General features: G+C 45.7%; 3 protein-coding genes across 3 annotated transcripts in view; 2 read left to right on the forward strand and 1 right to left on the reverse strand.

Moving 5' to 3' along the window:
* Positions 1 to 1,286: 1,286 nt before the first annotated feature.
* On the forward strand, positions 1,287 to 2,078 carry LOC309795911 (putative claudin-24; the record flags this gene model as incomplete). The annotated part of the gene is made up of 1 exon (XM_082608715.1): positions 1,287 to 2,078. Exon 1 carries the CDS (start codon positions 1,416 to 1,418, stop codon positions 2,076 to 2,078), a length of 663 nt encoding a protein of 220 aa, XP_082464841.1. The 5' UTR covers positions 1,287 to 1,415.
* Positions 2,079 to 3,637: 1,559 nt separating this feature from the next.
* On the forward strand, positions 3,638 to 4,352 carry LOC309795973 (claudin-22-like; the record flags this gene model as incomplete). The annotated part of the gene is given in 3 exon segments (XM_082608798.1): positions 3,638 to 3,728; positions 3,731 to 3,835; positions 3,838 to 4,352. Coding segments are annotated over 3 exon segments (711 nt in total).
* A 1,795-nt stretch (positions 4,353 to 6,147) lies between these two features.
* WWC2 (WW and C2 domain containing 2) overlaps positions 6,148 to 26,319 on the reverse strand; it is a 148,076-nt gene continuing 127,904 nt past the window's right edge. The window contains exons 17-23 of the mRNA XM_082608391.1: positions 25,574 to 25,695; positions 23,279 to 23,477; positions 21,297 to 21,461; positions 19,632 to 19,724; positions 16,418 to 16,660; positions 11,425 to 11,552; positions 6,148 to 8,436 (exon numbers count right to left, since the gene is read on the reverse strand). Coding sequence (XP_082464517.1) covers positions 8,370 to 8,436; positions 11,425 to 11,552; positions 16,418 to 16,660; positions 19,632 to 19,724; positions 21,297 to 21,461; positions 23,279 to 23,477; positions 25,574 to 25,695 — 1,017 coding nt within the window. The 3' untranslated portion in view covers positions 6,148 to 8,369. The remainder of the gene's footprint in view (positions 8,437 to 11,424; positions 11,553 to 16,417; positions 16,661 to 19,631; positions 19,725 to 21,296; positions 21,462 to 23,278; positions 23,478 to 25,573; positions 25,696 to 26,319) is intronic.

Consider the following 26,319-nt stretch of genomic DNA (forward strand, 5'->3'; position numbering starts at 1 on the left):
AATGGGGGGCGTGGTCTCTCCTCCTGGCCTGTGAGGCCCTGCAGAGAGGGTCCTGTTCTGCAGGAGCATGCACTCAAGTGTGGCTTCAATCAAAAACACAAACAAAGGGCTTCCCTGGTGGTGCAGCGGTTAAGAATCCGCCTGCCAATGCAGGGGACACAGGTTCAAGCCTTGGTCCGGGAAGATCCCACATGCTGCAGAGCAACTAAGCCCGTGCGCCACAACTGCTGAGCCTGTACTCTAGAGTCCGTGAGCCACAACTGCTGAGCCTGTGAGCCACCACTACTGAAGCCCACGCACCTACAGCCCGTGCTCTGCAACAAGGGAAGCCACTGCAGTGAGAAGTCTGCACACCGCAGCGAAGAGTAGCCCCCCGCTCGCCACAACTAGAGAAAGCCCCGCACAGCAACGAAGACCCAACGCAGCCAAAGATAAATAAATTAAATAAATAAATTTATTTTAAAAAAAACCACCACAAACAAGATGACACCTCGAAGGTCAGCCCCATGGTGGCTGTTTTGTCTTGGAATTGGCAGGAGTTGTCATGCCTGGTGCTGCTTTGTTTTTGTGGTTTAAATGACAGTGAAGACAGCTCAGCTCTAGACAAAAACAAAAAAACAAATGAAAACAAAAACAAAAAACAACACCTCCTGGACACTAAGAAATTGCGCTTTACCCCAAGTCCTTAACAAGGATGGAGAAAATCTCAGAATGAAATCCAGAGCTTCCTGAGATACCCCCTCTCCCCTCAGTACCTATGGGCTCAGCCTCAGCCTCGTCATTTTACTTCACCCAGTGAACCAGCCTCTACCTTGCAAAGGAATCTGAGGGAAAGTCTTCTGCCAAGTCCCACCTGAGTCCCTGTGACACTCAAGAACCTGGGCCAAGTTCTTGTGTAGGTTAAGGAAGCCCGAGAATAATAAAGATTATAGGGAAACAGTCTACCTTTCTTTACAAGGTCTTGTTTTGCATCTCTGAAATCTCAGATTCAGCTATTACAATGAGGTCCTGTTGTAGAAAGAGCTGGCCTTTTATCACCACTTAAAATCTAATTAATCCATATTGAAGCACAAAGATTTCTGTTGTATTTTAGGGTGAGGGGTCATAGAGCCCTCTTTGTTCATCCTTAGACTTATATAATCATCAAGCATTGGGGATATAATTTTACCAAGCAAATTGGAAGGTAACAGATCAAATCCTTATCAGAATGCCTAACTCATAGTTTTAACAGAGTCCTTCGTCCTTTACATGAAACATTATATTCAAGAAGAACAAAAACGCATTTCAGAGCGCCCAAAGGGTTAACGACCAAAACTTATATTCCCCAGGCAGCATCGAACCAAGATCGTCACACTACTGTCCACCACAAGACAGCAGCTCCTATAGAGGTGGCAAGGGTCCTAGGATTTGTTGCGATGGCTTTAGTCTTTAGAGTAGCAATGCAATTCGTTGGAATTTTGCTATCTCTGCTGGGATGGGTTTTATCCATTATTACGACTTTTTTGCCACACTGGAAAAACCTCAACCTGGACTTAAATGAAATGGAAAACTGGACCGTGGGACTCTGGCAGGCCTGCGTCACCCAAGAGGAAGTGGGGATGCAATGCAAGGACTTCGATTCTTTCCTGGCTTTGCCCGCTGAGCTCAGGATCTCCAGGATTTTAATGTTCCTCTCAAACGGCCTGGGATTCCTAGGCCTGCTGGTCTCGGGGTTTGGCCTGGACTGCTTGAGAATTGGAGAGGGACAGCAGGATGTCAAGAAGCAGCTGTTGATCCTGGGAGGAATTCTGGTCTGGACAGCAGGCGTCACAGCCCTTGTTCCTGTCTCTTGGGTCGCCCACGGGACAGTCCAGGAGTTCTGGGATGAGACCATCCCTGAGATTGTGCCCAGGTGGGAATTTGGGGAGGCCCTCTTTATCGGCTGGTTTGCTGGATTTTCTCTCCTGCTCGGAGGGTGTCTGCTAAACTGGGCTGCCTGCGGGACCCAGGTTCCCCTGGCTTCCGGCCACTATGCAGTGGCAGACATGCAAACTCAGTGTTCATACCTGGAAAATGGAACTGCCAATCCTTCAGTGTAAGACTTTGATGAGACCAGAGAGGTGTATCTCCCTATATCAACTGTGATGGTCTACATGATAAAGGGTTCTTTGTTATGTAACTATATTTGTGATGCTCACATTTTCTCATTAAATACATTAAATAATGACTTTTCTATCCTAGATACCCCATCCCCCCAAAACCTGGAGAAGTAAGAAAGAGGCAAATCTTATATCTAAAAGAAAATGATTGTGGTAAGCATTACATAGGTATGAACAAAATAAAATTTCATTCATCTGGCTATTTAAATCAAAATTTGGTGGCGGTTGTCCAAGAGAGCACTATGAAGCTTTACTGTGTTCATTTGATATTAGAAACATTTTTTTGGTTTTGTTGGTAGCTGAAATTGATCATTAGTTCCCGTTTCCTAAAGAAAAAAACCTAACAATCTGAAATCCTTTAAGAATTCTGCACTAGCAAAACCACATGCTAAGCCTATCCAAAGTGCTATTTCCACAACAATGATTTGGTCTTTCTTGAACAGAGGTGGTTCGTGTCTAGGAAATTGCTAGGAAGCCTGTGCTGTAGGACTTTATGAGGCTGAAGGTTTTCAGTACATTGTGAAACTCTCAGATTTAAAATACTGGCCAATCTCTTCTCGTCTCTTCCCTCAAAAGCTTCGTACTTTAAAAAGATAAACAATTCCAAACATATTTTGCTTGATATCCAGCTCATCTGCCCTAATAAAAATTTTCCTTTGTTCAGTTAAAAGTTACACGCATGGGGATGAACCAACAGAGGCGTTGATTCTAACCCACGCAGTCCTACTGCTTACTTTTTCCACGGCATAGAAAGCATATTTAAGCAAAGAAACGAAACAGAGCAAGTATTTATGTCCCTGTGTGTGAAGCTGTCAGGCGTGGAAGTAAACAGACTTGATGTTTAGTTCAGAATCGTTTCATATGTTATTGGGTATATGTAGCCTAAGAGATTTAAAAAAAAAAAAAAAAGCCTGATTTAAGGTCTACAGAAGAGATTTCTGAGATTGATTTATTTGGTTAAGAAATACTTTTCTTGAACCTGTTTTTAAAAATGGTAACACCCAGTTATAACCACAGTATGCGTATTGAAATGAGACCTCTTAACAGATGAAAATCTGATAGGTGCAATTAGTAAGATATAAAGTAGCAGGAGTTGAACCAAACTGTCAATTAAACAACTTGCACGGAGACTTCTTAATTCTTTGACTTGACAGAAAGGTTGGGAACAATGTGAAAGCCATTTATCCTTTAACAAGGAGAGGATTATTACGACTTAATGTTATTTCGGGGACAAGCTGCCTACTACAACATGCGGCCCATAGGACGTGAACGTGATCTTGGCCACACCTTGTCATTACTGGTTTGCAGAATTACTTCCCTATCCTTTTCTGAAAACTATTCAACATAGAATTAAACGATAGCAACTCTGGCAAGAATCCTCCTATATACACAATGAAAAAATAGTTCTGAGCTCTGCAGGTGATAACACAAGTGTCACACTTCTTTTCACAGCCACTGAAAGGCAGGGGTTGGTCTGGCTAAGGTCACAGGGTTTTATAATGGCTTTAGTATTTAGAGCTGTGGCACAATTAGCGAGAATTTCACTATCTTTGCTGGGATGGGTTTTATCCTGTCTTACAAACTACCTGCCACGTGGAAAAATCTCAACCTGGACTTAAATGAAATGGAAAACTTGACCATGGGACTCTGGCAGAGCTGCGTCACCCAAGAGGAAGTGGGGATGCAATGCAAGGACTTTCTTTCCTGGCTTTGCCTGCTGAGCTCAGGATCTCCAGGATTTTAATGTTCCTCTCAAACGGCCTGGGATTCCTGGGCCTGCTGGTCTCGGGGTTTGGCCTGGACTGCTTGAGAACTGGAGAGGGACAGCAGGATGTCAAGAAGCAGCTGTTGATCCTGGGAGGAAGTCTGGTCTGGACAGCAGGCGTCACAGCCCTTGTTCCTGTCTCTTGGGTTGCCCACGGGACAGTCCAGGAGTTCTGGGATGAGACCATCCCCGAGATTGTGCCCAGGTGGGAGTTTGGGGAGGCCCTCTTTATCGGCTGGTTTGCTGGATTTTCTCTCCTGCTTGGAGGGTGTCTGCTAAACTGGGCCGCCCGCAGGACCCAGGTTCCCCTGGCTTCCGGCCACTATATAGTGGCAGAAACGCCGCCACACCGTCTACACCTGGAGATGAAAACCACTCACCTGAAACTAAGCCAGAAGGGATCAGCGGTGCCCTCAGATGATTTGGTAGGATTTCCTATTACACAGTAACCCATTCACTATGCTTTCGATTTTCTAAAATGCATTTTCCCTTCGCTTCTGAAACTGTCATTTCTTTCTAAGATGGTAAACCACTTTTATCTTCTACTCCGAGACCAAAACCAATCAAGACTTAGCAGTAATCATACTCATTACTGGGGATGAGTTTTCTCAATTTTAAAATAGATTCAGCGATTGCACAGAACCGGCAGATAAAACATTTAGTACCTCCACATCTTTTGAAGGTGTTATTTAATAAAGATGAATCATCTGGCAATTGGAAATGTCACTGCTCATCATTGACTTCTTTCAAGTGTTTGAGATCACCTATTACACTGAAACTGAAGTCTGGCTGCTTATTTTTTTTAAAAGGTATGACATCTGATTATATTTAAAAAATTGCTGGCTCTCTGAAAGCTTGAGAGGTGCACATGGGGGACACATCATCTCTTTTTAAATTGGAGACTTCAGTGCCTCTATGGAGACTTTTCCATTCATTCATGTCTTCTTTATTGTGTCAGAAGCAGAGGAGGGCAGTCTTGTGTTTTAAAGATTCATGTAAAATCTACCGCACCAGCGTGCTTTTGCTTGTGTCCTGTGCTCTGCAGTAGATGGTGCAGCCACAGGGGGACTGTGGGTCGGGACTGGGGGGCGTGGGCAGATCCCCCCACCCCCTTAAAAAAAATCAGCAATATATATGGTCCAACCAAGAACTATTCACAGCAAGCTGCTGGCTTGGGGAATTCTTTTTTTTTTTTTTTAATTTGTTTATTTTATTGGTTTTTGGCTGCATTGGGTCTTGCGCGTTGCTGTGCGCGGGCTTTCTCTAGTTGCGGCGAGCGGGGGCTACTCTTCGTTGTGGTGCGTGAGCTTCTCATTGCGGTGGCTTCTCTTGTTGCGGAGCACGGGCTCTAGGCGCGTGGGCTTCAGCAGTTGTGGCACGGGGGCTTAGTAGTTGTGGCTCACGGACTCTAGAGCGCAGGCTCAGTAGTTGTGGTGCACAGGCTTAGTTGCTCCGCGGCACATGGGATCCTCCTGGACCAGGGCTCAAACCCGTGTCCCCTGCATTGGCAGGTGGATTCTTAACCACTGCGCCACCAGGGAAGCCACCAAACTTGGGGAATTCTTCATGAAAGACTTTATATTTGTTTGGTATATAGTTCAAGTAAACTTTTCTGTTTGCGCCAGTCAGGGAAATTCACTGAACAATAAATGACACTGAAATAAAATATTAGGTAATATGTATCTTTGTTTAAAAAAAAAACACTGAATTTTTTTCCACCCACAAACACATGAAAAGTGCAGAAACCAGAGTTAATCTATGTGATGTATTTGCATACTTTTACAAACAAGACAAATTAAAACAGAAACATATTCAGAATTTAACCTGATTAAATATTTAGTTCAGTCCTGAGCTTTTGATATTTAATACAATATAAAGTAATAGCAAAAAAAAGATTTTAAATTTATTTGATTTGCATGCTACAGAGATTCAGCTAAACTTTGTTCATTTGGCTAGCAATATTTTTTTGTACCTGTAACACTTAGATTCTGATATACAAAATTGTAATAACATACTGATAATTCAAACTTGAGAACTAAATATTACATTCTTTTTACCCTGTGAAGAATAAATTCTACCTTTAAAAAATAGTACTTATAATATTAAAATTCATGTTGTCCATATGGTTTTGTGAGCAAGTTATTAAAATGTTTTGTCACTGTGAATCATTTGGGTTAGTACAAATATGACAGGATTGTTAAAAGCTGCCTATAAATACATAACACTATTGCTGATTTTTAAAGAGTGAAAAAGGATTATATTAAGTTTGTCTCTCATGTTAGAAATGAGCAAATGCTGTAAAATAAAACCAAAAGCATCTTGGTCACAACTGCTAACTACCAGCCTGAGACAGATTTTATTCTTTTATGCTTGTCTGAAACTCTTTGTCGTACAAAAAGTTAACAGCTAATCTGATGGAATTTATAAAGCTGTAAATATTCCAATATAGTCTCTTCTGTGTCAAACATTTAAGATGGCCAGAACCGAACTATATATTAAACAGAACATAAATAAGACCGTAAATAAATAAATGAAGAAAATAAAATCGTACGGTACAACCACACATAATCCTATAAACATTTTCATGGTCAAACTAAGAAGCTGAAAACAGCTGACCTTCATTTAACTCTACATTAAATAAACTTCTGTTTTTCACATTTGACCTCGGCAAGGATGAACGGTGCTCTCCCTCCAGTTCTCCTTGGTCACCTAACAGGATGAACTGGGCCGCCTGCAAGGACTGTGCTCAGGCAATTCACGAGGCTGGTTTTTGTTCAAAGTAGTGTCGCGTCCAGTTATTCCTTCAAGGACTTTTGTATATAAATGGTGGGACACTTAGGAAAAAGTCATTACAGTTCTAGGCTCAGAAATGGCTTGATCTGAATTTTGATTCTGATAAAATGAACCTTCCAAAACATGTGTAATTACTTTCAAATAAATATTCTTACCAGTGAGGATTCTAGCTTAGGGATAGAACTTGTGGTTCTTTTTTTTTAAGGGGCCCATTCCTTTAAGATGATGTTTTCATCTCTAAAAAAAAATTGATTTCACTTGTTACATAAGATGGCTCACCAAACCTTGCCTCCTCCAGGATTACAGACCGAGTAATATGGATGATTTAACTTGCATAAAACTCTTTCTTTTAAAAGCCTTTTATGCTGGCAGAGCTAACCTGGGGATTTGTTTCTTTTAAGAAGTGCTTGGGTTGGGTAAGCTAAAATTCTCCACTGGAGGAAACTTTAGTCAGTTTCCATCTTGTTTGTCTGGAATATATATATATATATATATATTTTTTTTTTTACAAACGACTCAGATTTTACTTCAAATGAATAATCTCCCCAGGCACTCTCTTCTCTTTGCCTCCCAACTGCTTACCACAAGTTATAGATAGGATTCCCTAAAAATGACAGCTGCAAAGTAATTTCTAGTAAATGTTAGAAATCTGTTTACTGAAGTATTTAAAAAATTTTTGGCAACCTTGATTCAATCAAGATACCCTTTCCTCTGTTCCTGGTTTCAGCAAGTGATGCTCATGTGTTTCCCTCCACAGTACCAGCACTGTCTGTCCTCAGCACCCTGGGCCCCTACCTTCACCCACTGGGTACCATCCTCACACCTAGGACGAAGCATGACTGGCGCAAGCCAGACACTCACGTCTGAACACTGACGCACAATCAGGTTGAGTGAGAAGCAACAGCTGCTCACTGACCTGCTGATTTTAGTGTATTTGAGGGGAACTGGCTTTCTCCTTTCATCTCCCTACCCTTAAAGTCCTAAATCACGGGATCTATAGTGTGGCTGGGAGTACTGCTCCTTTGCATTCTTGCCTTCCTGCACTCAGCATTTTGTTTTTGTTTTCTTTAGACAAATGGAAAAGGACAAAAAAAGGCAGTTGTTTTAAGGAAACAAAGTGTTCCAACAGAGGTGATGGAAATGAACGCAGCACCTGTTTCAGGTGGACCCGGGACTCTGCACTGAAGTTCATGCTCAAGTTCAACCTCACGCTGAACGAGCTGCCCTCTAGCACCAAGTATCACCTGGCGCCACTGCCAGCTTCATAGTCGCCCATGGGAAAACAAAGGAAAAGCGAAAACCGCCTGCTGCTAAACTGAGTTATTTCTCAACAGTCGGTTCAACAGGACACACGCCGGGTCCCGCCTCTATTCCATTTTTACCAAATAAAGCCCATTGGCAATACACGTATACTGCACATCTGTGTACCAGATGATCCTGTTTTGGTTATCTGATTTTTTTTTCTTTTTTAAACATGTAAGAATTACATTCAAGGTACTTTACAAATTAACATGTTGAAAATCGGATGTGAAATAAAAGCTCTTTAAGAATTGACAGTTATATTACAAAAAACCCCCAAAAACAAAAAACAAAACCCCAAACAAGAAAACGTTCAGTCTTTTGCCCTCCCTAAGAAATGAAGAGGTGAAAACACGATCTCGTCAGCGATGTAATCAGACGTCATCAGCCGGCAGGGACGGGATACTGATCTTCGCTCTGGTGAAGTAGGCAATCTTCTCCCTAGAGCCGGGGTGAGAAATACACCGACTTCAATAGGATGTTGAAAATGCTCTATGCCCGTTAAAAATAGTCCCAAGAACGCCAGCGCTGTCTCCACAGGCCCGGATGGGAGATCTTGTCCTTAGCTAGAGCTCCATTTAAAATCAAGACTGTCTTCGCCTTTTTACGGAAGGACATGAAGGAGAACAGCAGCTCTGACCCACGGTATTTCCACAGCCATTTCCAACCTGAGACAGGTTTTAAACCACTGGGGCGGGGATGTGGAGGGAGCGTGTCAGTCTAGGTCTGAGCATTTCTAGACCAGGGAGTACAGGATTCTAGGGGCCAGAATCCTCACAGGGAAGTACACGATCCCGGGAGAATTCCTTAAACTCAATACCATGCTAAGCTAAGGGCAAAATAATGAGCAATGGGTACCAGGGCTCAGATGAGGCAAGAGAAGGAGCCTGAGCGTCTTAAAGGCAGATCTGCCGCATCCCGACGCGGGGATAAGTGGGAACAACCTGAAAGGGAGAGGCTGAGAAAGAAGGGGCGGGAGGGTCTTCAGAGCTTAGGAGAGTGTCAAGAAAGTAAGCTTTTAGGGTTGTAGAGCCGCCAAGGGCAGGAGCAGTACGTCTAGCCTCTAAGAAGCCTTCACACCGAACAGTCTCCCCTCAACACAGGCTGCTGAGGGGCTTCCCCACGTGGGGACACGCTGGAAGCCCTAAGGAGGAATAAAGCACTGGCCCTCCTTCGAGAAACTGGGAGTGAGATGGTGCAGGAGCGTGGAGTTATGATGCAAGAACTGAGGCGGAAAAGCTCTACGTCTAAGGAAAGGAGAGAGAGGGAGGGAAGCGTGAAAACCCCGGGCAAGGTGGAACGAGAGTTATTTTTGTGCTACAGAGTCCTTCCCGTTTGCTCAAGTCTATGAGATAAAATTAAGAATTAAAGGGGCGAGTGAAAGTAGTCACGATGTCACTGAAGGCAGAACCCAAAACTGGGGTCTTTGCTTCGACACTTCCCGCAAGCGAATTACTTTGGCTCACGCGGTACTTTTTAAACACACAAACTAGTTGTCAGTGTCTACGCTTGAGATATTTCACATACAATTCCTGATTTCTACCTTCCCCCAACAAATCGGAAGAGCAGGGAGCCCTGGGCTTTGAGAGAGCAGCTCAGGGACAGCGTCCCAGGCCCCTGCACGCTTCCAGAGCAGCTGCCGTATCCCAGTCCATCTCCCTCTCCTTCATCACCTGCCTGGTGATATGCCTGGCTTTGGGTGCTAAGGGAGTGTTTATAAACATTTATTTTGGGTTTTAGCAGCAGCTGAGGTTGGATGACTTCTCCTCTGGACAGTATTTCTTGCACCAAAGGAACGAGAGGATTCCCCGCACCACCCTGCAGTTCTAGAAATCCAAGGAGCAGCATCCTCTGAAAGTTACAAGAGCGACCCTGGAGCTGAGTGGAGACAGGAAAAAGCTGACTCTTTACTATAAGCCATCATGTTAAAGAGAGTCTGAGCCTGCCATGACCCGTCTCCTTCCCCCGCACCCGACTCACTCAGGACAGTAGGAACTCCCACTGCGTCCTCTGGCACCAAACCCATCCCTTCCTAACGAGCCCTCTCCACCCCATATCCCGTCTGCCCCGCACGTCAGACATGTTCCTTGGGCTTCTCCCACTTCAGCTCAAGAGCCTCCTACAGACTCCTCCACAGCACACACACACACACACACACACACCCCTCAGACCAATAAAACCACACCTCTCCTGTCACCCCCCTCTCACTTGACTGAAACTGTCCCTGGATGGTCACCAGTGGCCCCCAGCCTGGGGAGTGTCTTTCAGTCCTTCTTTGCTGTTGCCTTTGACAGCATCCATCAACCTCCCCCCTCAGCTCCAGGACCACGCTCCCTGGTTCTCCTCCTAGCTCGCCGGCCATTCCTTCTTAATCTCAGCGGTCTCCTGTCCTGGTCACCTTCTCACACTTTCCGGGATGTCAGACCCATGTTTGTTGTGGAACCACCACATGTGAGATGAAGACTCCCATTTTTATCTCCCATCTGATCCTTAATCCTGGCTTCAGATTTTTATTTCTACTTATCTACTGACCATGGCTTCCCAAGCTGGCCTACGGGAACTGGTAGGCTGGTATGTCCCAAAGCAGAACTCTCCCTGCCGCCCAGCGCCCCTTCGTCTGCCCACCTCCCGTCAGCCTCCTATCGCCTGCCTGGCCTCCCCTTTCCAGGGTCTGCCCGGCCGCTCTCCACAATGCCTCTAACACCCTCACTCACTCCCGCGCTTGGAGACCCCTGCTGGTCCCCCACCACTCAACACACGGGGCCTTGTGTGGTCGACAGGCTCACCCGCTGGCGCTGACCTTTAAGGCTCTGTGCCTCTGTCCCTGCGGGTCCCTCCTGCCCCGATGCCCTTTCCAAAACCACCACCCCTGGTGCCTGACACACGCGTACCCATTCTTCCACCCTGTACGGCCTCTTAGACTCCCGTGCGCTCCCGCAGGCCCAGCGTCTGCCCTCACGGGACCCCGCCTGGCCTTCAGGGGGCTCCTTCCGCATGGCACTGCCCGCCCCCCTCACACAGACCGGAGCCTCCGTAAGGCCAGGGGCGCTTGCCCTTCTCTGGGTGCCCGGGCCCAGCCCTGTGCATGGCTCACGGGGCCTGAGGAACAGTCCAGGGAGGGAACAGCAAAACCCCGAAGACAGGTGTCTTTTCTGTACCTTTTTGTTTTCTGCGTTAAGATTTCTCAATGAGATGTCTAACTGCTTCTAAGAGCTGGGGACACCCCGGGTCCCCGGGGAGCCGGGCTCAAACGGAGTCAGGACTGTGGCCGGCAGGGTCTGTGAGCGCAGGGACACACACACATCGAACCGGAAGCAGAGGGCCTGGTGTCCCACATCCTAACACGTGTCACCTGCCAGCCGCCCTGCGGTGCAGGCCTGTGTGACTCAGCCACACGGGCACAGCCCCGCACGTCCCTCGGGCGCTCACCTGAAGGACTGCACCTGCCGGGGCACCTTCCGGCTCTGCTCTCGAAGCCGGCACACGTCCTTGGAGACCTGCCTCATCAGCTTCTCTGCGTTCAGGTCCTGCTTCTGCTCTTCTTTGGACTGTTCGGCCTGGTAAGGAAGTGAAAACACAGACCCCCCCCCAGAACATTAATTAGAGATTCCCGAAGGTGTGCTCTAAGGCTTGAAAGACGCCGGGCTCAGGTCAGGAGGCCAGCCCAGCAGGACGACACCCATGCGTCCACCTCATGCCCACAGGGAGCAGATACTGGGTCGGGGCAAGTGTGGTTTTTTTTTTTTTTTTTTTTTTTTTGCAGTACGCGGGCCTCTCACTGTTGTGGCCTCTCCCCTTGCGGAGCACAGGCTCCGGATGCGCAGGCCCAGCGGCCATGGCTCACGGGCCCAGCAGCTCCGCGGCATGTGGGATCTTCCCAGACCGGGGCATGAACCCGTGTCCCCTGCATCGGCAGGCGGACTCTCAACCACTGCGCCACCAGGGAAGCCCTGGGGCAAGTGTGTTTTAATGCATTTTAAAATTCTTACCACATAGGCACTATGGGATCATCTTGTTACATCTGGAACACCTGGTAACTGCCCCCCTCTCCACCCACCAAAAAAGAAATTAAAAACTACTTACAGCACCATGTCCAAGAAATCTCTACTGTTAACATTTTGGAGAATACACTCTTTCAACCTCTTATTCCTCTTTTCAACCCTTTTCTTTCTGTCTTAGCCCTTTGAAAAGCTGTTTACTGAAGTAGAATGGACACACCAAAAAAGTGCACACGGATGCGCGTGCAGCTCCAAGAGCTTTTTACAAAGTGACACCCTTCTCGAAACTACCAGACTGTGAACACCCCAGGGAGAGGACAGAGCACGTCCCAGTCTGGAAGGTTCCACAGAGGCTTCTACTCTCGGGAGGACGCGCTGTGAGTTGCGCTCAGCCCTTGGCAGGGAGGGGCGGGTGCGTGTATTGGGAGGGGACACTATTAATTTGAGTCAGGGGTTGGGGAGACTCCACTCATTTGGGCACCTTCTCTCCATGACCTCCCAAGTGGGGCGCTACGGTAACAGAATTTCCTGCTCAGTGGAGGCCACTGGTCATGGTGGGGCAGCTGGACCTGTGAAGGAAATGGGTGAGGAAATTTAGAATACTGGTGTTTGCAGCTTCAGGTCTTACAAGAGAGATCAGCTCGGGATCAGAACTAAGCAGTCGGCACGAAGAGATGGAAGGAAAAGTGGCTTTGCTGACGGGGGTACCTGTAGCCTGCGGCAAGCTGGTGGTCCCATCACTGGGACCCTTCTGCACTTGAAAGAGCCGACTGCTGTGCTTGTGTCGTTAACACAGGCAGCTATAAACTTTAGAGTAACAAGCAAGGTCTTCCAGCTTAAGAGACAAGACAAAGACAAGAACCAGCAATTCCACTACTAGAACTCTGTTCTTGCTTTGGAAACGCTACTGAAACAAGAAACGTGTCCCAAAATGTATAGGAGTGTTCACTTCCACAGTCTATGACTGAAATGTGGGAAACTATCATTAGTAGAATAATGAAATAGTTATGATATATTTATGATTAAATAAATATGATATGATATACTCATAATGTGTATTACAAATGCCTTAAAACAATCAATTTCAGCAACATATACAAATATGGAAAGCTATTCATCTTATATGACTAGAATTAAGTGGGGAAAAAAATAAGTTGCAGAACGGTATGTCTTCAGACCCTAGTTTTCTGTAACTCTTCCAAGTAACACTGACACATATACATGGCATAAAAAAGAGCTGGAAGGACATATAACAGTCAACAGAGGTCATCCCTGGGGAGTGGGACTCAGGGGCACTTTTATCAATACTTGTTGCTTTATATACTTCTGCATTATTTGGCTTTGTTACAACATGTTAATTTTTTAACTAAAAAAAAAACTGTCTAAATTTTAAAATATTCTCAACACACAAAGCGCACTCAACTCAGTTTAAATTTTTTTTTTTTTTTTTTTTTGTGGTATGCGGGCCTCTCACTGTTGTGGCCTCTCCCATTGTGGAGCACAGGCTCCAGATGCGCAGGCTCAGCGGCCATGGCTCACGGGCCTAGCTGCTCCGCAGCATGTGGGATCTTCCCGGACCGGGGCACGAACCCGTGTCCCCTGCATCGGCAGGCAGACTCTCAACCACTGCGCCACCAGGGAAGCCCTCAGTTTAAATTTGAAAGCAAAAATGCTTGTGGCACTTTTAGGAAAGATGACATTTTACAAAAACTATTTATTCAGCCAAGTACTGATGAAGGTTCAGTTATACTCACGCCACTTTACGGAAAGCTAAATAGCCTACAATGGGGCATAACCTAGTTAGTGCTTTGCTAATAATACTCTACTGCAGTAACTTCTGATTTTTTTCACCACAAAGGATCCCTTTTCCAGATATTTTTTACTGCTCCCCTTTCCTCTCCTTGTTTTGAATGATTTTGTTTAGAAAAGTGGCCTATATTTAAGTAGCAGTTCTTTCTTGACTCTTTTGGAATTGATGAGATAGGTGAGCTGTCACTCGGAGCTTCTGAATTTGTGTAATTCAAATTCAAAGGGGACAGATGTGATATTTTAGTTACTTTGTGAAGTCTTACCTTCAGCGAATGGATGATTTTTCACTAGGTGCCAGGTTGGGAACTACTGACTTAGTAGACACAAAGAACTGACTTCTACTACCATGATGTGGTACCTCCAACTAGGAAACTAGTAATTCTACTGAAATGTTGCTGCTATTCTAATTTTGGGGAACTTATAAGATGAACAAACCAATCTTAAAATGGCCATCTCCTTACTGACTTGAACAAACGGAGAGATAAGGAAAAAACAGTGAAGGAAGGTACATGCCAGATATACTTAGGGGAGAAAACCTGGCCCGGTTTCCCCAAGAAAGCGTATTTTACCAGATCAGAGATACAACAGGCCCCCGGGATCCTGTTCAGTATTTTGTTCCCTTCCGTATGAATGGAAGTGTGGGGCCTATTTTATCCCCTGTACACACTGTTAAGATGGTCCCTCAAAGTAGCCTGCTGGCTGCTGCTGTTTCCAACTACCAGCATTTATGTGGTGGCTGCAGAGTCACTGTGAAACTTGGCTTTGTTCTGTGTGAAATAAGACTGACCACCAAGCAACACACGAAGAGCCTCTTCTGCCTGCTGAGTGAGAACACACTTCTCTGTGGTTTTTTTTTTTGTTTGTTTGTTTTGTAAGAAGATGTTGGGGGTAGGAGTTTATTTATTTATTTATTTATTTATTTATTTATGCTGTGTTGGGTCTTCGTTTCTGTGCGAGGGCTTTCTCTAGTTGTGGCAAGTGGGGGCCACCCTTCATCGCGGTGCGCGGGCCTCTCACTGTCGCGGCCTCTCTTGTTGCGGAGCAAAGGCTCCAGACGCGCAGGCTCGGTAGTTGTGGCTCACGGGCCTAGTTGCTCCACGGCATGTAGGATCTTCCCAGACCAGGGCTTGAATCCATGTCCCCTGCATTAGCAGGCAGATTCTCAACCACTGTGCCACCAGGGAAGCCCCTGTCTCTGTGTTTATGTATTTATATCTGTACCTGGGTCTATATCTTCCTCCAAAAGTCTGGGTGCTAAAATATATCATAAAATTTTCATCAGGTGTTAATCATCGATAGCCGCCAGCTTTGCAGGCAGTTGAGGCTCAGTGCTGAACACTTCACTGTAATCACTGAGTTCTTTTGTTGAATGAGCTGTATTAATGTTTCTGACATAGAATTTTCTTAGCAGATTCTAACTTTTACAAATGTTAACATCTGTATTATTTTAAGAAGCCTAGCGTCACAGAACTGGTATTTTGACAGGGAAACACTCAGAGGAAGAAAAAGAAATTTCTGCTTTGTAAGCAACCTGAGGCTCCTTTGGAAAAATACCAGCCCCTCCTCAGCACTCCTCACCCCTTCTCACCCAACAAGTCACGATAAGCTGCCCGGTTCAGGAGGATTGGAAGCCAGTTTTTATGCCCCAGATTCCAGGAGAGTGTGATTAACCTTCAGTTTACGTGATGGGGGCCTGACCTGCAGGAAGGTCCAGTGATTTATTTACTGTCACGTTAAGAAGCCTGACAGAGGAAGGAACACAATCCGTCCTAATTACAGTCCTGGGCTTCTCACTCTGCTTCCTAAGGGGGTTGTACTATCCACGAGGACACTAACTCTGATTCAGTTTTTATTCTGAGCTACAAAACAGACTTTCAGCCGCAAAGGAGGAAGGTTATGGAGAGGGACGCAGAGGCCTGACAGCTTTCCTAACAAGGCAGGCAGAGCTGGGCTCTGCTGCTGGACTCCGTTCACAGCTTCCCCGGGAGCCATTGGCAGGCTGTTTGCTCATCGTTAGGCATTTTATGGCCACGGTGCTGAAAATCTCACAAATCGCCAACTGTGGGCGGGGAGGAAGGTGGATGTGAAAGGGCAGCATGTGTGTGTATGTGCATGTGCACCAGTGTGTCCACATGTGTATAAGGAGTGGATGTGGGGCTTAAGTGCAAGCAGGAGAGAAGCCAATGGTCCTCACCAACTTCTGTGGCCAGAATGAAAGGCGCACGATTGGAAACAGTTTCTCTTTCACAGAGCGGGTGAGCACCAACTTCAGGGATGAGAAAAAAAAGGCATGTAACTCCAATAATCTATCTAGACGTACAGAGTTGGTAAAAATAAAGATGAAAAAATCTGTACTCAGGGGGATCAGATTATTCTCAAAACGGTACAAATGCACCTTGCTTTGTGGGCTCTTTCTTCACTATCATTGGATGCGAGGGCTGCCACCAGGCAGGAGGAAACACAATGGGAACAAATGTGTTCTAAGTTCTAGAAAAAGGACTTGAAGACTCGAGCAAGACTGAGGTGTAGGCTGAGGACCTTCCACCCGGCGGGCTTTAGGCAACGTGAACTCCACGTAAGCGCCCTGGAGCTCACGGCGGCACCGAGCTCTGTACCTGCTTCTCGGCCTGCCGCAGGAGCTTCTGGAACCTCTCGTCCTCCAGCACACCCGGCGGGAGGTCCGTCTCGCCCTGGGCTTTCAGGTCCTCGAGCTTCTGCCTCAGGCCCCGCAGGGCCTGCAGCTCGTCGTTCAGGCGGCTCTGCCGGGTCAGCGAGGCCTGCAGGTCCAGCTCCAGGTCCAGAGAGGTTCGCACGGGGCATTCGGGTGCTGTCCTTCTGAGCACCGGCTGGCACACCGTCTGGAGGATTAGAAACAACACGACACCCTCATTACGTCGCTGGTCACCTAACAGGAGGGCACTATCCCTGCTTCCTGCTTTGGCCGATGAGGGGCGAGTGGCAGTGATGTGGCACCTCCTGACCCCTGTTACAGGGGCAGCAAAGGCCCAGAGCGGGGAGGCCGGGGGGCTTGGTCCTGAAGGAGGACAAGCAGAGCCCCCCTCCCCCACCTGCACTGAGCATGCAGGTAAGCAACAAACGAGCCTTTATTGTTTTAAACCGCAGAGAGTTTTGAAGTTGGCACCGTGGTAGAGCCTAGCTTAGCCGGACCAATTTACCGCACGAAGCCGGCCTCTGTGAACGACAAATACATCATAAGAAACTCACATCTGCTCCGTCTCAGGCCACACACCTGCGCCCCCGCAGCTCACACCTACCTCTCTCTTATCATTTCTGCACGCACTGGCCAGGACACAGCTGCTCAGGGGAGCTAGGGTTTTGACTCCTTCCTCGGTTTCCCATCGCTTAATATCTATTCAGTACTTTCACCCCTGAATCACTGTGTTCTCTCTGGGGCCAAGCTTATCCGCTTATCAAGAAATAATTACTGAATATGTATGAATGCGTGTCCGCTGGCGGCAGCTTCTGTGTCACAGGAAGTCAGGGGAGGGAGAGCTCACTCAGGGCTGGGTCAGACTCGCTTGAGGAAAGGCCTTCAAACGAGGCTGGGCAGGACTGCCTGAGCAGAGGGAAACAAGGAGGGCATTTCTTGCCCAGACTGCTGGCAGTGGGAATGGAAAATAAGAGATTACTAATAAAAACGGGTACTATTTGATACAAGACAGAAGGACTCAGACCTGACAGGTATTCCAGCTGGAAGGTCTGGAACAATGGTGGTGCTCATGACGGATGGGAAGGAGGGGCCTGTCTGTCCCTCTTCTCATTTCAGAGCCGCAGCCCAGGTCTGAATAGCTTTCATTGTCTCCTCGGATTCCTCTTTCTCCTTGCCCAACATATCCTGCTGCAACATTCTCTAATGTTCTTATTAGTAGCTCTCCCTTTGTTCAACCTCTGCTCTAACAAACTTATTACACAGAAGAATCATCTAGACACACACTCTCTTCGACTGTACTACTCATGTTTTCAAGATCAGAAATCCTTCCCAGCTGTCAGGTACATGGAGGCTTTCTAAAGACTCCCGCGGGCACGGCCTGCTGGTAAGTGTGTAACAGCGGGCTCCCTGGTTTGTAAGATCTGCCCATTTCCTTGGCGTCAATGCTCCCCGCCATGACTGCTCTCAGGCTGTCAGTGTGGTGTCTCTGAACTGGGGAGAGATGGGGTGATGGGTCCCCCCAACCTCATGCCTCGCTGGCCGGGCTGCCGCCTTCCCAGCCAGGGAGGCTTCCACTGATCTCCGGAGATGCTTCACCTCTACACGGTTCTCATGCTATAACTCCTAAATCAGAATACACTTCCCCATTCACTTCTACCAAGCTCTATCTGCCCACTTTAAAAGCTGTTAACAGTGATCTCCTAAGCAGTGTTTCAGGATTAAACTAAGTTTATCAGTAACCCGACTGTTTTTCAGCTCCACTCAATTCATAAACACAGCTGGTTAAAAGTTCTCTGAAGAGTGCTACCACCCTCTAAAAGTATGTGCTTTTAAAACTGCAGGGGATTTAGAAAAGAGTTGAGAAGAGTTTTCATTCAAGATGATGGAAATTTAGGTGCTTTTAAAGCACAAAGTTTGGTAATCTGAAAGATCTATGTTTCAAAAGGTCCTGAAAATGCTGAGGTTAAAGAAATGCTTGCATATTTACCTTTAGAAAAAAGAAATATGCTTATGACTGTCAAGTAACTAGGAAGTTAAACCAGGAAGTTACATGTTGCCCAGTCACACATCCAGTACTTTGCCCACAGCGGCACTAAACCAGAGCCGCTGGTGAGGATAATGACTCAACTTACCCTCCAGTCTTCACTCCCACCCACGGGGCCCAAGCCTGGCCGAGCTGGGTCCCTCCTCATCCCCTGAATGTGCTTCCTTGCCCCTGTGCCATGTCAGGCCACCTAGTATCCATCCAACAGCACCCAGTATCCATCTCCATCCCTGAAACAAAGCTACCACTTTCTTTTGGAATTTTATATGGGTGTCAAGGCTAGACACCTTCCCCACGAAGCGTTTTTGATTCTCCCGACCAGGGGAGCTCACTCCGCCCTTCGATCTGCACCTGGAGTCACCTGTGTGCCCTCGGAAGACCTCCTCCAGGCAGGGAGGTCCTGCCCGTCACTGCAGAGCTCAGTGTGCACAGCGCTGCATTCTTACTGAACACCATGCTTTAAGCCGAAATAAAGCAGCTTCGGAAATTAGCACGAAACAAATTATTAGTAAACAAATAACTTTCCATCACTAGTTTAGCTGCTGGTAAATAAACAGGAATTTCTGAACAGTCCAACCTTTTAATTTATTTAAAATTCTCCCAGAGTTTCCCTTTCGAGCTCATCCAGAGACCTCTGGCTTCCAGGAAAACCTGACTTGAGCTTTTCCATCTACATTAATCTTAATCTTCTAAAAATATCTGTTTTTAAGCAAGCTACTAAAACCGTGTCCTCCTTTTCCCGGACGTCTGCCCCTCACGAAAGGCACCGGGTGTTACACTCTCCCCACAGCTGCTCAAGAGCCGGCCGTGGTGTGGAGACCAGGCGGCCGGCAGCAGAGATGCTCCCCCCGACTCGGCAGGCCCATCTCCATCCATGCTGCAAAGTGGATTTACCCTTCATTATCAGAGGTTCCACACTGGTGATGAATGAACGCTCTCCAGCACATCCTTTTCCATAACTAACACAACAGCTGTGTCTCCGTAATCCCAGTGGCTTCATCCCAGCGCCCAAGAGCACGGAGCAAGGACACCCAGCAGTACTGATGCTCGTGCTCTGATAGGCAAGACGCTGGGTGGGTCCAGGACAGCGGGATGCCGCTGAGGGAATACATACCCTTTTGACTCTCAAACTTCGCCGTTCGGTGGAGTTTCTCACAAATAGTGATTTCTTAGCCAGGGTTGAACTGTCACTGTCACTTCGATTTAACTGGCAACAAAGGATTAAAAAAAAAAAAAAAAAAAAGAAAAGGAAATCAGTGGGTACCAATGTGCTAGAGGAAGCCTGGAATTGAGAACTTTATCACAGAAAGAAGGTAGTTTATTTCTTTAAGAAAATCCTCCCCAAACAAATTTTTCCCTGTTTTCTTGCTTTTCTTAAATAACTTGATTTTCTTTCAATAATTGCCTTTTGGTTACAGTTATCATAAGTCATTTGTTAAGAAAATTATATACATTTTGAAATAAAATTATCCCTAATAATTTTAACTAATATGCACTATCCATTCTTTAAAAGAAAGGTTTGTGTAGTGCACAGAGCTCAAGGTCAGAGTGGAGTCACAGCATGTACAACTGGGAACACGCCCAGTCCAGGCAGCCCACACTCACTCCCTCACCTGCTTCAGGCCTTTGCTGAAACGTCACCTTCTCAGTGAAGTCTACTCTGAAGCTACTTAAATTTTCGACCTTCATCCTCAACATTTCCATCCCTTCTTAACTTGCTCTACTGTTTTCCAGAGCACTGGTCCCTGCCCGAGAGACTTCACAGTTTACTCCTCATGTTTACTGTTTGGCTCAACTCACAAGAAATTAAGCCCCGCAAGGACAGGGCTCCGGGTCTTTGGTTCACGGACGAATCCCAAGGATCTGGCAATGTGCTTAATAAATAGTAGGTGCTTAATAAAAATGTTTGGTGAACTGAATGAATAAGTTTAGAATTCCAGAAGTATTTTCTAACCCACTTTATAATGTTAAATCTAAATTACTATAAATCATAAATACTTATGGAACTAGAATTTGGTAAACTGATGCAAATCAAATAATATTCTCCACAGAACTAGAAATCTGATTCAGTGTCTGGAGGCATTAATAAAGGCGATTTTTGTCCTAAAACCCAATTCACAATTTTTGACTCAGCAGGACTAACATGGTTTTTTTTTTTTTTTTTTTGCATTACGCGGGCCTCTCACTGTTGTGGCCTCTCCTGTTGCAGAGCACAGGCTCCGGACGTGCAGGCTCAGCGGCCATGGCTCACGGGCCCAGGCACTCCGCGGCATGTGGGATCTTCCCGGACCGGGGCACGAACCCACGTCCCCTGCATCGGCAGGCAGACTCTCAACCACTGCGCCACCAGGGAAGCCCGACTAAGGTGGTTTGAAGTATGCATGATATACAGCAGAAATATACAAGACATCATAAATCTTGAGTCACTTTAAGTTTCTAAATACACACTGAGGTCCAGACAGACTTAGCAGCCTGGTCCTTAATGTCACTTATTTGCCAAATAAATGGCATTAGAAGCAAAGAGAGAATAAATTCGAGGAAAGAAAGGAGAGAAAAAAATTCCACAACCCAAACTAAAAAGAACGAGTAAGAGTGTGATATTTTATGTATATTTTATGGCATTTCTAGCCATTAGAATCTGTAGTCGAGTCTGAAGATCCCCTGGCACTGTCTATTGTCACTAACGGGCCACCCCCTGGCAGGGGGTGGGGAGGGGCGGCAGCCCCCTAGGAGCGCTGCGCGCCTCACCCTGCAGATGCCCGCCCCGCAGACGCCTTACCCTGCAGACGTACTGGCTCCGCTCGCCGGGGGAGAAGGTCTGCGAGCGCACGATCACGCTGCTCCGCACGAAGGGGCGCTGCCGGGCGCTCAGGCCGCTGCGGTCTTTGGGGCGGACCGCCACACTGGCACTGCCCGCCTCGTCGGTATTTGTCTCTTTATCAACCTAGAAGTCAGTAATGTGTCAGGAGCGGAGAGACGTTTCTTGCTCCCTTCTTCTAAGTATGAAAGAAATACCTAATCTTACAAGAGACTCATCTAGCACCAGGGCCACTTCTGTGAGACGGCCTTTGTCTTTCTCCTGATGGGAAGGTGGTTTTCTACTTAGTTCTTAGGAAGTTACCCTCAGGTAGGGTAGGATAATATCTGTCCAACAGGGTTACCTATAAGTGGTAGCCCCACCTCTAACAGATGAGACCTAAACAAAGGTAGCTTTAGATTTACAGACGGTAAATGTGCTTCTATAAAGAAGCTTACTTGAGAATTCTTCATCATTGAACGTTATTCAACTTTCTGATTAGTTTTTTTCAGAGTAAACGATAAAAGTAACTAAATATAAGAAAATGAAAATACACTAGTTATTTGGTTCTTAAAGCTTAAATGTGTGGTTTTCTCCATTCCATTGGATTCACAGTGGTTTGTAGCATTTAACATAACTAGTATGTTGTATTATATATGTGTATACTGATTGAAATTTTTAACAGATTTGTACTTTTTAAAAAATGAAACTTGCTAGTTCTGCTTGACCAAGTAGTACAATCATTACTTTTTTTAATATTGCTGATTTCAGAGGGATATTCACTAATAATAAATGTATGATGTATACCGAGTACTGCCCAAAAAAAAAAAAAAGGTTTACGCAGAACATGCAATTATATATACAGCCATACCTCGGTATCTGTGGGAGACTGGTTCCGGACACCAAACTCTGTGGGTGCTCAAGTCCCACAACTGGCCCTCTGTATCTGGGGCTCCACATTCTCGCATTCAGCCAATCGTGTACTGTTTACTAGGCGCGTTGGTTGAATCAGATCCACGGTTGGTTGAATCCGCGGAGGCAGAAACCGCGGATACAGAAGGCCGACTGTATGTATGTATACGTGTGTGTATATATGTATGTATATATGTACACACATGAAGTCTTCAGTCAGGGTATAACATTATTTTTCTTAGAAATAAATAACTGTTATTTTCTAAACTCCCAAGTTTGCCAGCATCCTCAAACCTTGAAAATGAGTTTCCCCCTTTGGGGATGGCAGTCTCAACATGTCGTCACTAACCAGCAAAGTTACCTGCTTAGTAACATGGCATCTGTGCCTAAACCGAGTCATTTGCCACCTTCCTGAACTGGTTTCAATCAGAGCCCCATCTAACCAAAATGAGCTTTACACGTTTACCTCATGTTTGAAATTGAAATAAACTTATAACATTTATGAGACTTAATATAATTAAGTAGGCATCCTGGTGTTATTCAGGAAATTCTGAAAATGCTTTCAGTAAATATTCACAGAACATTTACAGAGAGATAAACGTCACTATTTTTTTTTTTTTTTTTTGCGGTACGCGGGCCTCTCACTGTTGTGGCGTCTCCCGTTGCGGAGCACAGGCTCCGGACGCGCAGGCCCAGCGGCCATGGCTCACGGGCCCAGCCGCTCCGCGGCATGTGGGATCTTCCCAGACCGGGGCACGAACCCGTGTCCCCTGCATCGGCAGGTGGACTCTCAACTACTGTGCCACCAGGGAAGCCCTAAACGCCACTATTTATCTTCTTATACGAAACTTAATTGGACAATGAATACTTGCGGCCCATTTGAAAAGGTTAAGGCATTTACAATGTTTCTTATGTTCTTACTCCCACAAATGCCCATCCTGATCAGCTTTGGCACAAAATCCTAACGTGGAGTTATAGCTGAAGAGACAGAATTGGTCTGCGTGGTGCCTCTAGGAGACCAGTTTCAGGAGGGGACAGCTGAGAACACCCACCAGGGCGGGCACTCCTGCAGGTGGCTGACTCCCAGGGTCGTTGGCACAGTTGTTTTCTGTCTTACTTGTGTCCTCATTCATCTCAGGCACGCTCGGGCATGAGCTTACATCTTCTGCACAGCAACTGCCCTCTGCCAATTTCACTTCAGTCCCTTTCTCAGCCACAATTTCATCAGAGGCCTCTCTCTGCATGGTTAACCTATGGGTGAAACAACACACAATACTGTTCAGGGTCAAGCAGGTGTGCTCTGTGATCGGTGCAACCTGGGCATGTTAACCCATTATCTGGGCGATGAACAGACTCACACATCACGATTCAAGCCAGTTCTCTGGCTGGAACTTTTACTAAAATGTTCATGAGAAATAAAGTTGTCACCTTACTCTCCAGCAATCTGAAGCAAAATCATCATAATTTCGTACTGAAAAGTTAAATTCATGAAATTTGACCTAATTCCTAAATATTAAATAGAAATACGCTAAAAAATCACATATAAAGCTTAACCCACGGTTTGAAAATACTGAGACTCGCTATAATATAATTTGGTATCAGTTGTTCATTTACTGTAAAATTATTCAAACAATAGAACGCAGTGACTCTCTGCTAAGAGTGAATAAAAATATCCATTATCAACTGTGCTCATGGTCTAGCAGAGGTGGAACCCTGGGTAGAGGAGTCTTACGACTGAACTAACAGAAGACTCTGAATGGTCTATGATCTTGTCTTTAACAAAAGCCATGGCCTGGGCTTGGGTGGCACTACAAGTGAGGCTCCAGAATACAAATGCGGTTTATATTCTGTATAAACTGTGCTGACAGGAAAGCAAGAGTACCAGGATGGGTAAGAAAATCTCACTCTTTGTTGAGTTTCATATTCTCATAATGGGCACATTGTTTTCCACTGATAATGAAAAGTCAAGCTTTAATTGTGACTGGTGATATACTGACAGATTGGAACAGACTAGTTGTTAAACACCTGGTCATGAAATGAACACAGGGGGACTAGCAAAGAGGACTGTAAGTTATCAATTCCTTTAGATGACATTCTAAGTGCATTTTTTGAAATGTGGGTGAAACAAGTTGCATATTTTACATATGCAAAGAAGGCTCAGTATTTCAAGATATGATGATCCTCATAATCACTCTCATATTTACTTTTTTTTCCGGTGCTCTGAACTTTATTCATTATAAAGGACTTTTTTTTTTTTTTTTTTTCCGGTATGTGGGCCTCTCACTGTTGTGGCCTCTCCCGTTGCGGAGCACAGGCTCCGGACGCACAGGTTCAGTGGCCATGGCTCACGGGCCCAGCCGCTCCGCGGCATGTGGGATCCTCCCACACCGGGGCACGAACCCGTGTCCCCTGCATCGGCAGGCATACTCTCAACCACTGCGCCACCAGGGAAGCCCTATAAAGGACTTTTGATAAGAACAAAGTATATCTGCTTTTCACATCACTATAGTAAGCTGTTCCTTCCAAATGCCCACAATTTTGTTACTTATATCTTGTCACTGCAAGTTTGTAAGAAGTTTTACATATACACACATACACACAAATGCTGCTATATATGTATATGCATATATGTGTCAACAGTAGTTCAAACATAACAGAATAAGCAACAATACATACAAAATTAATCCAAATGACTTTACATATATACTAAAAAAGCATGCATTCGCTAAAATTTGTTTTAGAGAAAACAGTGCAAACCCGGAAAGATAGTTCTTTATACACAGATATACATGAATCTAGACAAATGCTGTAATAACCTTTTTTTCTTTTTTAAAAACAATGAGGTATGAAAAATGAGAAGGAAACAGAAAAAGAAGGTGAAAGTGGCAACAAACAGAAAAAGAGCTCTTCAGAAGCTATTCTCTAAATATCTGCTTTGACTTCCCAGAGCCTAAATGGGACTTCTGGTAGTTTGCAGAAAAAGAGTCAGTTTTTAAATTTATCTATGACTCTGAAGTAAACTACCATACCCTTCAAAATAGGTAGTTTAGACTTAAAACCAAAAAAAAAGCCCAAGAAATAGTGTCAGAATTACTGAAGCAAGAACAAAGAATCTTGCTCATGGGCTTTGTCCGCAAACTCGCCACTACCCCTTTCAACTCTCTAATGACCAAGGAAAGACTTTCCCTAGGGGCAGCCCCCTGAAGCTGCACTACTTTCCATTAATTCCAGAATAAGGTCTAAACCTATAAAGGTTTCCCTGAAAGTTTCTTCTGAGAATCTAAACACATCCTCTTTGAGATCCCAGTCGCGAAAGGAAATAGCTGTGTTACCAATGTCCATCTTACCAATGTCCATCTGGACTCCTTTGCTCTTCTTCCTGCTCTGGTTCTTCTTCTTCTTGGGCTAATTCTTGTTCCACAGCCAACAGCTCAGCTGATGTTCTTGCAAGTAAGGCTGACACTGCATCCTGGAGAAGGTAAAACACATGGCAATGAACACCATATACTTCGAGAAATGATTGAAAAACTTATCAGATGGGGACTTATGCTTCTAGTTGTGAAAAAGAAGAGGTATGAGACCCAATTCTCCTGCTGAGAATAAATATGAAGGCTGAATAAAGTAAAATAAAAAGCAAAATACAAACAAACAAAAAATTCCAGCTGTTTTAAAGCAATGAAGAGCAACAAAGGCAATTAGCACTCGAGGACCAAGATCCCAGGGAGAAGGGAAATGCAAGGAGGTGAAGGGACCATCACTGCCGCTCTTCTCCCTTGGGGGGCATGTCTCAGTTCCAGCAGTGAGGCACACAGGCTGACAGACTGTGGCTGCCCAGGGCTGTGACAGTGATGGGAGGATGCAGAGATGAAAACTGAGTTGGGGACAAGGTAGCCAGCATACAAGGGGCCAGAGAAAATGAACTGTGAAGTGAGCCCAATATTCTGCACAATATTCCTCTTGGGACTTTTGCCCTTCCTAAGCTACATACGTGCAGAGCAAGAAGCTGAGAAAGCAAAACCAGCTGCTAGGAGGCTAAACAGTAAGCAGATACCTCAGTTGTCTCATGGTCCTAGGGAGAGAAAAATTGGAATTC

Source organism: Mesoplodon mirus (assembly GCF_964341445.2).
Source record: "Mesoplodon mirus genome assembly, chromosome: 20".
Lineage (NCBI taxonomy): Eukaryota > Metazoa > Chordata > Mammalia > Artiodactyla > Ziphiidae > Mesoplodon > Mesoplodon mirus.